The sequence below is a fragment of the Buteo buteo genome, chromosome 3, assembly GCF_964188355.1.
Source record: "Buteo buteo chromosome 3, bButBut1.hap1.1, whole genome shotgun sequence".
Lineage (NCBI taxonomy): Eukaryota > Metazoa > Chordata > Aves > Accipitriformes > Accipitridae > Buteo > Buteo buteo.
In genome coordinates, this window is record NC_134173.1 from 69,922,682 (window position 1) to 69,934,794 (window position 12,113).

General features: G+C 39.9%; 1 protein-coding gene across 1 annotated transcript in view; it reads left to right on the forward strand.

Moving 5' to 3' along the window:
• The window catches only part of TG (thyroglobulin), a 158,398-nt gene that overhangs the window by 64,956 nt on the left and 81,329 nt on the right, over window positions 1–12,113 (forward strand). The window contains exons 36-37 of the mRNA XM_075024393.1: window positions 9,542–9,676; window positions 10,761–10,925. Of these exons, the coding sequence (XP_074880494.1) occupies window positions 9,542–9,676; window positions 10,761–10,925 (300 nt within the window). The remainder of the gene's footprint in view (window positions 1–9,541; window positions 9,677–10,760; window positions 10,926–12,113) is intronic.

The window sequence follows — 12,113 nt, forward strand, 5'->3', positions numbered from 1 at the left end:
AGGATTAATGGGTTTAGAGTTGGGCGTCATAGAAAAGCTAGCAGTGACTGAATTTGCTACATTGTGGTATTGCTTGTACATGGGGAAAAAAAATTGCCGTGACTCCTGTGTGGTAACCAGATGGTGAGTGTGAGAAAATGGCACTATTTAAAGGGCGCTGCATATGTGTGTGTGTGTGTGCATGTAAGCATGTGTGTATATATATGTATATAATAAAATATATAAAACTTTTCATAAAAAGATCAGAAAGATACTTAAATTTCAGCACTTTGCCAGAAGGCTCTATGAAATAGTGAAGTTAATGGTATGTCCAATCTGGTGTCTGAGTTTACTGAAGCACAATTAAGGCCTATATTTCAACAGACAGTTAATACATTGGACTGCCTCATTTTCTAGTTAGCCAATTTGCAATGCTCAGGACAGAATGCCCAGCACTTTGCGTCCTGCCATTTGCAGTCAGGGCCCTGACTCCATTAAAGTCTGCGGTGTGTCCAGCCCCAACACGTTCTGAAGAAACTCAGATTAGCAGACTTATTTTCAGTTTCGTGGGAAGTAGATGCTTTGCCTATTTTACTCGTCGTTCTTCTCGATAGAGAGGGTAGAGGCATGTAGGACCATAGAACTATAGAAAAAGCCTCAACAAGAAGGGTTTCTACATGGTCAACTGGCTGGTGCCATTCGGAGGCCACTCTCAATTACCTGTGAAAGGTCCTGGTGATGGGGGAGGTTCCTGAGGCTGGGAGGGAAGCAAATGTCACCCCTGTCCTCAAGAAGGGCAAGAAGGAAGATCCAGGGAACCATCGTCTGGTCAGCCTCACCTTGATCCCTGGGAAGGTAATAGAGCAACTGATCCTGCAAACCATTTCCAGACATATGAAGAACAAGAAGGTGATTTGGAGTAGTCAGCATGGATTTATGAAGGGCAAAATCATGCCTGACCAGATAGTCTCCTACAATCAGGTGACTGTCTTAAGTGGATGAGGGGAGAGCAGTGGATGTTGTTTATCTTGACTTCAGAACGGCTGTTGACACTGTCTCACATAACAACCTCTCAGAAACCAAAGTAAGGTCTAGATAAAGCAACAGTGAGGAGGACTAAATGCTGGCTGAACTGCTGGGCACAGAGTCATGATCCAGCTGTAGGCCAGTCACTGGTATACCCCAAGAGTTGATACTGGGTCTACTACCATTTAATATCTTGAATAATGACCTGGGCGATGAGACAGAGTGCACTTGCAGTGAGTCTGCAGACGTTGAAAGGTTGGGAGGAGTGGTTGACGGACCAGATGAGTGTGGTGCCATTCAGAGGGACCTCAACAGGCTGGAGAAATGGGCAGACTTATGCCTTGGATCAAGCTGTCTTCCATCAAGTTTTCTTTCAGTTCTGTGTGAAAACTGGCTAGGACCTTCTTCTAGCAATTGTATGGAGAAGCTGTTTTAGCATTCAGTCTTTTAAAAAAATAGGTATTCTCTCTCATGTTCACACATGCTTCAGCTTTTCTAGTTCAAATTAATAGGACTATTGGCTTTTGCTGTCTTTCCTTAGGTGGTCAGGAGAACAAGATTTGCAAGCTGAGGTAACATCTTACATTAGCTGGCTTCTGTAGTTATAAGAAGCTGCATTTTGAGGAATCCTTGACATCTGCCAGGAGGCCAGATTGTTAAATACCAGCTCCTCCATCTCTAACCATATGGAAGGATATCACTTCAGATTTGAGCATCTCTGAAGAGCCGATAGAATCCTTCTGCCCTGGAGATGTTGAAGTGCCATTCTTAAATTTAAAAAAAAAAACTAAACCAAACTATAAACTAACCTGTCAAGACTCTCCATTTTCTCCCTGAATAAGCTGGAGAACACTCTTTAAAAGAAAATTTTATGGCCCCAAACCATTTTGTTTGTCTGTTTCTTCTACAATGAAGCCACCTCTCCCAGAGCTATATTGTCTTTCTTTGGCCTGCCACCAGATCTTGATTTGTTTCACTTTCTGTGTTATTTCAACTCAGAATATCACTGTTTTTTCATTTTGTTGTGGTTTTTTTTGGTTTGTTTGTTCGTGGTTTTGTTTTTTTTTTTAAAGCTTGCATATACAATCTTTAACGGTCCAAAGTCAGCAAGGGACAGCTGGAATGATTTAATTTATCCTAGTATCAGCCTGAAGGCAGAAATCCTTGAGCCAAGGAGCTGCAAGGCACTGTCCAGCCCTGTTAGTTCCACTGCACACAAAGGGGAGTTCTGTTGCGGTTGCTACAGGTTTAAAAGATGAAGAGCTGAGACCAAATTCTTTTGTCTCACCCAAATAATTTACTGCAGTTTCCTTCACTGAAACTCTCCCTAAATAAATTGAGCAAAACCATGTATTTGCTTTCCTTCTGTTCCCCAGTCTGGGCTTTTGAAGATGTGCACGGGCAGCGATCTTCATAAAAACTCTAAACCTCTGAATCTGCAATGGCAAAAATAATTTTCAATAGTGACTTCTTTTCATGCCCTGCCATAGAGCAGCCTGCAGCCACCAAGGAGATGCAAAACCATCCCTTCCCCGTGTGAGGCTAACCTCAGGAGAGACACAGCGAGAGGGAAGGCTTGAGGATCTCCCCGTTCTTTGCCTTGTACCTGATTGAGCCTGAGGCTCCTGTTGGCTTTCCCCAGGTTACTCCCCGTACAAGCAGCACTGCTAGGCATTTCTAACACTCGTTAGATACCCCATTAGCCTGCAAAAAAAGGGGAATGAAGTGCAATCTGTAATGCCTGCAGGTCACTGCTGTCTGGCAGGAGGGAGGTGAGCTGCACGCTGTCTTTTAACTGAGTTCTTGTTGCTTTGTTGCTGCTTCAATGTGTTTTGCCTGTTTGTGCCCTTGCGGTACTCTTTCTGATACAAGGTTAAACTCACCAAGTCATCTTCATCACTAATCTGTGGTGCGTTTAACTGAATGTGTGGTTTTGCGTCTTTAACTAAATGATTACTTTTATTTGTCTTCTGTACATCTATCACATGGAGCAGAGCATGCTCCTGCTGGTCTGTTGTGATTTCCACGTAGTTTCTGTTATCTGAGAAATAATGCTTGAAAAGCACATAGCCTGAACAGACTGGGAAAGTCCAACTTGTTACATTTGGAGCTTTTTTTTCCCCTGAAGAAGTTAATGTGCTTTGACGACACTGAATATGGAACCATCTGTGACGAGTTTCAGGTATGATCTGTGACCTTTAACAGTGGAAGGACAGCTGTTATTTTAAGACTGCCCGTGCTAAAAATGCTAATATGTCGTGCTGCAGTCTTGAGTTAACTACGCTGGTATTTAAATAACAGCTCCACTGAGTTGTATGAATATGAAGGAATGTTATGTAAAAGGGAAAACAGTCAGGTCTCATAATTAGGTTTGAGATGGAACTTTCTGCAGCCAGCTGTAAGATAGGGAGATATAAGAAATTTTTTTTTTTTATGATAAATCATGTATTATTATTTTACGGTTGTATAATGCTGTATTCATACAGTTTATACACATGGGTTTGAGCTATGGAAGTTTTTATGTCTTTACAATTGAGACTGAAAGAAGCAAAACAATCTGTGAAACGTTACCTGGCTTTTTAGAAGGAATACTTGTGTTTAAAGCAAAATATTCCTGTACATGTGGAAGGGAGGAGTGACACTGATGTATAACTTCTGCTATTATAATTTGTTATGAGATTTATGAATTGTATATGGTAATTACCCAAACTTTAATGCGCATTTCTGTCTTCAGGTTCCTCAGTTTTACATAGGATACAGCTATGTGTCTTAGATTTGGCAACTGCTAAAGACAATGGCCCTTAAATAGTGATCTCTGCATAGGACTGTGGATCATATACAAATCATAGGGGCTCCGTTCCTACTCCACTCAAATCAAGTAATCCATTGAGAAACCACCGAGGCACATGGATGTAATGATCTGCTAGGCCATTCCTGCTTCTGCCTCCTGCGATCCCCTGATGACTTATAGTCGTTCCCTCGATGCAGGACTGAGCAGCAGCTGTGGGATTTTCCGATCTGGGAATAAATTTCCCATCAGGCTATCTCAACACGTGGGGTATTCCCACTCTCAACAGAGATGCTGATGGTAGTACAGGTACTGATGTAGCTGACTTTGGTGATGAATAGTATCACTTTTCTTCCTCTTTTCCCACAATGCTGAGGCTATGTCAGAGAGATCTTTGGTGTGAAAGACAGACAGCCTTTTTTCATCCATCCTCTGGAACTGATCTACCATGCCCCCATACAGCATACGGACCTCTGGTGTAGAATTACTCTATCTTTGGTCTAAAGTTTGATTTTTATTCTGTTCATAAACATGAGGATTTTAGCCTTTTGAAAACAGCTTATTTTAAACCTGGATAAATATCTAGTACATTTTCAGTATCCTATTACTGTAGCATTTACTATAATTGGCACTACTGAAGGAGGCAGAAAGCTTGCATTTAATATGAGTATAGCAAGATTGCTCACTGCTAAAGGCCATAAATAACACATTTTTTAGTTTGGGACATGTTTGTCTGAGGCGTGATTATAGTTATTATGCAGCAGTTTTAAGAAAATGACTCGGTTTGAATTGTTCAAATCTCTGTGGATGGACAAAAATGAGAAGCAACTATATTTTAGAAAGAGTATATTTTCTGTAGCTCCACTCCGAGTTGATGATTTGCTGGTTTTGGAGATTATTGGTATACAGACAGGTTAGCAGTCTTCATTGGAAAAAAACCCTGAACACTAGGAATATAAAGCACTGAGTTCAGTCTGTAAGCAAGTTTTTGGCTTCAGTCAGGGCTATTAAAAATGGCTCGCAAATTTCAGAGTTAAGTTAGAATTTGTCTTTCAGACAAAAATCAGGTATACTGAACCCAAAGATCTGATTTATGTACCTCCCTAACCTCATGTTAGCCTCATCTGATTTATGTACCTCCTCAACTTCATGAGTTTTCTTCTATGTTTAACCTGTTATTTTATTGCACTTCTGTATCTCTGTTTCCTTCTATCAAATGTCAATTTTTCCAGCAAACTCAGAACTGACCCCTCTTTGCTTCCACTGAAGTCAGTGATGAAACTATTGTTGACTTTATGAAAAGGATTTTATAAAGTCATTGCCTGTGAAAGTGGCAGGCTGAACTCTGTGCCCCCAGGAAATCTATTCCAGTCTTATGATCTTATGACTTGAGTGGGAACAGAGCAAGGCCAGTGTGAGTCCTTTTGCAAATCCAGTCTTAAACCTTGCCTACCCAAACAAGAACATCTGGAAGAGAGAGGCTCTCTGTATGGGACATCTATAATTTTGCAATAAAACTTACAGGGCTGGCTGGATTCAGAGTGCTGTAATTATCCAATCAAAGCACTTGCCAAAATGTGGTTTGGAAGGTCAGAGCTTAACCTATATATAAACCAGAAATGTCTTCCAGCCCATCAGGTGCACTATGCATTTTCAGTAAAGCAGCGCCAGTTTGTAGCTGCGTGCCCTGTGAGAGCAGTTTCTTAACGAGGCAAGTTTAGATCAGCCATGGAAAGTTCTGTTTTGCCCATGTAATGAAGTGGGTGTGCATGGCTGCAGGCATTGCTGGATAGGCTGCCAGGAGGAGGGAAGAAGGAAACAACTAATAGCCAAAATCTCTTTTGCAGCTGACTGCTGGCTGGCAATGTCCACAGCGGTGCCATGGATGGCTCTGGGTTAAAGGGCTTTGCTCTGTCATTAAAATAAGCATTAGTGTTTCTGCATTTATTTGCATCTGGGGTCAGCTGGACAGAAGACTGGAAAGGGAAAATACTGGAAATCTCAGTGTATAAAACTGATCTGAGGTTATGAATGCTTTGTCCAGGACTGAGAATGAAAAAAAACCCAAAACCCACAAGCCACAAACCAACCCAAAAAACAACCCCATGTGGGTAGTGGGAGGTTGCAAGGGTCACTTCTGTGAGATTCTGGGCAAAGAATAAGCAAAATATAATGTGTTTTAGGTATGAATGTACAGTCTATGGATGTTCACAGCATGAGTGGTCACTCTTCTGTGCCTAGCGTGGACTGCAAAGTGCCCATTGTGCCTTATATGTATTCAAAATTAATGTTATTAACTTAACTCTACCCCACCTAAAGGGATAAAAAAAAAAATCTTTTAATATAGAAGTAGGAAGTTTACCTTGTGATCAAATGTAGAACACATTACATGTGCCTAACAATGGCAGTGTGCGCTCACAGGCTTAATTTGAGCACCTTCGAAAGATTTTAATAACAGTAAGCTAGTAAACCTCAGGGAAATAGATACAGGAGGCCAAATTCAAGTGTCCAAGGTGTAAATCCCAGGAATTTATTTTGCTTTTGTGGAATTGCTTTGAATTTCTTTCCTAAGAGAGTAGAATTTAGCTTGCAAGAACACTTCTGAATGTTTGACCTGTGGGCAGAGGCATATGAGGATTATGAGGCTTGCTCAAGGTCACTCGGTGAATCAGGCAAGCTATGGAAAGAGAGTCAGTCTGGTGAAATATCTTCCAAAACCACTGATGCACCCAGACTTGTTGACTTACAATGGAATCCAGACAAGGCTTTTTTTTGAAAGAACCACAGCTAGTAATTTGAAGCTTTGTGTCTGAACCTAGAAAGATTACTTGTTCCAGTAGTAGGACATCAGTTACTAGTACTGTACATGGTGCAAGATGGCAACATTGCTCTTATGTAAAAACAAAGTTTAAGTTATATTGATTAAAAGAAAAATATTTTCTTGTTCATATTTTCAGGAAAAAAAAATTGAAAACATAAACTGACAAGATATAATCTGGAAAAGTAAGACCTGGGCGATCTAGTAGTGCAGGCAGATAATCTCTGGAGGGGATGTAACGGTTAATTCTCCATCACTTACACAGTTGATTTCTATTTTTAAGTGTCTTTCTAAATAAATGCCACAAAGTGTCACCCTAGATGTAGAGGCTGAAATTTTCTAACACAGGTCATGCAACAGGTCATATTAGATGGTTTTATAATAGAGAAACGATTGACAATATGAAATGTAGTAATTTCCACATGACTAAAATCACTGTGTTTCTCAAGAATAATTGAATAGTCAGTGCTTAAGGGGAAGAAAAAATTAAGTGCAGTGGGTCTGTTGCACAAGTCAAGCTGTGATTGCAGGGTCATTACTCCCTTACTAGTTCAGACTCCCTCTGAATATAGTGCTGATGATGACTTTGCTACTCTGCAATATCAAGTGAGCTTGTGGTCTCTAACATTTAACAGTGCAATACCAAATTAACCTTCATTTCTATTTAGCTGGAGACTTTCTGCCTCTACCTCTTAGAAGAGTTGCTCCCAAATATGACAGAAATAGAATGATATTCAAGTGGTTGAAAAGGATCCATGGGAGCCAGTGCTGCTTTCTTGCCTCTAGTTCACAGGCGTGAACTAGGGCTGGGCTGTTTGGGAAGTTATATGGAGTACAGTAGGTCAGTTCATCACTCCATCAGACATTTTCTTCAGCAAGGGTGAGAGCAAAGGTGCTAGCACTAAGGTTAACAGCCTTGGCAGTGGTGGTAGCACATCAGTTTTTTTCAGCTTGTCCTCTGGGAGAATAACTGATGCTTGAGGTTTAGACTTCCTTGGGAAGGATTTACCTTGCAAACACAAAGACTTTTAGCATCAAAGTGGAGCCCTGGGTTGTGACAGTTACCCTGTGTTGTCATGAATTATTTGGAATAAAATAATTTTCAAATCTAATTTAGTCATTGCTGTTCCCTGCCTATTTGCTCAAGGGATGATGCAACCAGGCTAGTCTGTCATCCCTTTTGGGTCTTGGGTTCTCATGAAGTGGACAAGTGTGTGAACACCAGGATTTCCAAGTTGCAGGGAGGGCACACCACAGCCCTGATTGTACGAACCCCAGACTCAGCTTCAGGGTTGATGTTGAATGTTATGGTCACAGCTGTCTTTCTGGGAGGAAAGGGAAGGAAGGAAACTTTGGCTGTCTTTGCAAGTCACCCATTTCACAGAAGACTAAAAGAAATCTTTAAGGAAGTGAATGGTCACAACTTTTGCATCTGCGTGGTAAATGAACTCAAGCGACAGGGCAAGACCTGCTCACCAGGAATAGCAAGGCAACAGCTGACTCAGCTCTGTCCTTACCCCACAATTACATGCAGAGGATAATGCCAACCTCCTGTTTAGGACTTGGTGGCCACAGCAGGGCCCTTTTGCTTTTAAAACATATTGAACTATTGAAAGGAACTAAAATAATTAAAGGCCTATTCTTTCCCAAGCTTTCTTTTTTGACTTCTGTATGCAAAACTGAAAGCCTGCAGATGTTTTCATCTGTTTGTGTATGAGAAAAGAATGATTTTGGCATTTTTTTTTAATCCACGGTGAGACAGAAGAATAATTCTTGATGAATACTAGTGAGTGCGTATGGGTATATCTATGCTCACACATGTACATGCATGTGTACATGTATATATGTGAATATATGTTTGTATATATGTAATACACATAGATATACATATGTATATATTTGTGTATATGTGTATATATACATATGAAATAGAACTAAATCTTAATTATGTAGCAGTTACATGACATTAGCATAGTTCACAGTATTTTCTGTAATTCTGTCTATGAAATCAAATTAAAATGATCAAAATAATCAATCCTTGTGACCTTTAAAAAAAGTCTTTAAACCTGTGAAAATTGCATGTGCTTCTGTGGGACCTTGGTCGATTGCTTGTAAGGGAAGTGAAGACAAAATACACCATTTGTGAAAACTGTTGTCTCATTTTCACTTAGTCTGTAAGGTTGGGACTTGTTCTCTGGATGTGGCTGTATGCAGGCAACATAGACATCTCCATTTCAGCTACTCACATGAGGTTGCCTGCACTGACAACATGGGCATCTGGCTCATGTAGTCGGTGGATTCCTGGGGGTGATTTGTCTCACCCTAAAGCAGACGTCTGAACCAGGATGGAGAGATTGTGTAGTAAAACTGTTCCTCCTGATAGTAGAAGTCATCTAGCGTAATTAATTCAGATGTAGACACCTACCTTGCAGGTGACTGAGGTGAAGCCTACCTTAGGAAACCAGCTCCTGTTTTAGATATAGATATGGATGTCTGCTGAAGGTTCTGGGAACGCTCAGTCACATGCAGGATCTCGACTTGCTTTCCAAGGAGTTAGTGGCTGTACCTGCTCAGGAACTTGTGTGTAAGCGTTATGACCTATGTCCTTTAATGTAATTAGGCCTGTTCAGAAACCTTTTATTTAAATCAGTTGGATTTACTTGCAAACCTGGATGGAGCTGCTCCAGATTTACCTGAATAGCTGAATAGCTTTGTAAACCTAGTTGTACATGACCTCTGAAAATGCGACTGGACCCTCTAGTCAATCAGAGGCCTTTGAATATTATATTTCATTTATTCCCTGTTGATGCAAAGGAAGGTGAAAGTCTTTCATTGGGGAGCTCCCCAATGCTTTTACTTCTATATTATTTTCTTCTGAAGCTTTTACTGATTCCTCTATTTATATTATTTTTGTATGGTTCATCTTACAGCGTATTTGGATATATGGCAACCCTTAAATGTGTCCTCTGTTCTCATGGATTCATCCATCTCAAACTTTGAAGTTGTGCAAATTAGTAGAGATATATCCAATGACTTCTCCACTGCCAGAGACTTTTGTCTATCCGGTAAGAAATGGTTATTCATAGCTTTACAGAAAATACTGGCTCGTGAAGCCTGAAAAACCAAGAACAGCTATCCGCCCTCCCACCCTTCTGGCATAGACATACTGATTTTACTTATTTTTAAGGACTACATCAGTGTTTCTGAATTTGAGAGAAAGGACCTGTAATAGTTTATCTAATGAGAGATACAATAGACATAAAATGCCATACAGTGATTGTGTAATTTCTCCTGCTTCTCCAAGCATTGTACAATTTGGACAATATTGTAGTGAATAATTAAAGGGATTATGTCATTATTTTCTAAAGAAGAGTTAAGGAAAGCTCATTGAGTGAGATAGATGGTAGAGCCACCTACCATTATCTAAAGTAACCTGTAGCTGTGGTGTATGAGGGCAGGTTAACTGACAGCTGGGCTGAAGCAGGGGTTGGACGGTAGTAACAACGAAGGGAACTGTCTAGCCTGGCTAGACAGCAAAGAGTCCTTTAACTTCACATGACTGGAAAATCCTGAATGCCGCAGAGTTGTAGAAATAAGAAAAAGTTCCCACCTACTGCAGAGGATGGTCCTTGGAATGGTCCCACTTTTTGCGGTAAATGGTCCTCACCTTATGAGGGTGAGCAGCATAACTTACTGGTTTTTCCTTTTCCTGTAACTGTTTGAAGGAGCCTTGCTAAAGGAAAAGGCTTGGATACCCACCTCTGAGAACAAACTGGGATGAGTGAGAGGATCACTGTTCTTATTCTGAAAACTTTCCCTGGGGCTCCCTGGGCACTGGTTGAATTCAGCTGACGTGCTTGGTACTTTATTAGAAGATGTTTTTCTTCTCCTACAACCTGTTATACCAGTTCTCTTGCTGTATTGCTCCATTTTAAAGCCAATATAACCTTTTGTCTTTTAGCTATTTTAGAGAATGTTCTGGGAATCTGAGGATGTTTATGTCCCATTATTCTGCTTTAGAGCTACTTCATATCCTTGTTGGTTGACCTGTTGTAAAACCTTTCTTTTAACTATCTTATAACAACGTCATACAAAATACTTTGAGAATACATTTTTATCTGCTCTTTTCCTTCGCGTTTCACCTCACAGCTTGTTCAAAGAACCAGTCGTGTACAGTGGTTACACTGGAAATCCAGCCTTCGGCAATAAGATGCCTTTTCTACCCTGATACACAGATGTGCACGCACGGCCTGCAAGGGCACAGCTGCCGGGTCTTACTGAAAGAGCCAGCTACATATATCTATAGGAGACAAGGTAAGAGCAGGTTAAGGCTGTGGAGGAAGGAACTCAGCTGTGGTGGCCTGTGCACAATTCTTGTGAATGGAAGAGTGAGGAAACCCTCACTAGACATAAAGCAATGTGGATGTCTCCTAGACAATTGTCCATTCCTGTTTCAGTGGAGCTACAGCCAAGCGGGATGGGAAAATGGCCCCAAATACTTTTTGGAAAAATGCACGAAATCATAGTGTTACCATCTACTGTTGAATTGGGTATAATAAAGGAAGTCTAGTCTAGAAAAGACATTTTGAAAATGCAGAATGGTAAAAACAAACAAAAAAATTAATGAAAGTCCAGCTCCTTCCTTTTCATCTGCAGAAGATGTTTCTGCATGCTCTTCCTTTTAAACTTTGAGAATAACACAAGGAGTGTTGAAAAACCATTGTCAGTTAAAAGTCTTAAGGATCATCTCTGGAGAAAACAAACAAACAAAACCAACCAAACAAAAAAACCTAAACCAAGATGAACTAATATTTTAAAGAATTGAAAATTATTTAAGAGAGAAATAGAAGTTGTGTAGACAGGTAAAAATTCTATTGTTTGGCTATTTACTTATTGTAACTGTAAGTTTTGTTGGTTTTTTCCCTTGATTTTAAAAGAGACTGCTTTCTTTTCATGTAATATTGATTATTTCTTTTATTAGAAGTAATTAGAAATCAGGTAACAATAAGGGGGAAAGGGAAGAAATATTTCCTTTTCTTATCACTGAAATTTCTGTGAAGAATTGACAGATCAATGGGAACCTTCTAGGTTCAAACTCAATGAGAGAAAAAGGGGTTTATCATTGTCAAGTGAAGCAAAATCACAGGCTAAGACCTAAAAGCTGGACTTGTGTGTTTGTATATTTCTGTACAGTTTTAGTTTTAGTCACATGACTTAGAATTTGGTTCCTGCCTATCAAATACATTGTTTTAAGAGACAAATAGTATGAGGTATCACTCAGCTCTGTTTTAATGCAAGGCATTATTGAAAAAACTCTTATTTGGGTAGATAGCTAATGATTCAGATAATTGTTATGTAAAAAAGAAAAAAAAATTGATCAAACTATGACCCCCTAATATGTCATCATTTTCTGCAGACAAAAAAAATAAATCAGATAGCAATTTGTTTGATCTAAAATGTAGATAGTGGCATAAGCTCTGTGGAAGAAAATTGCAATATTCA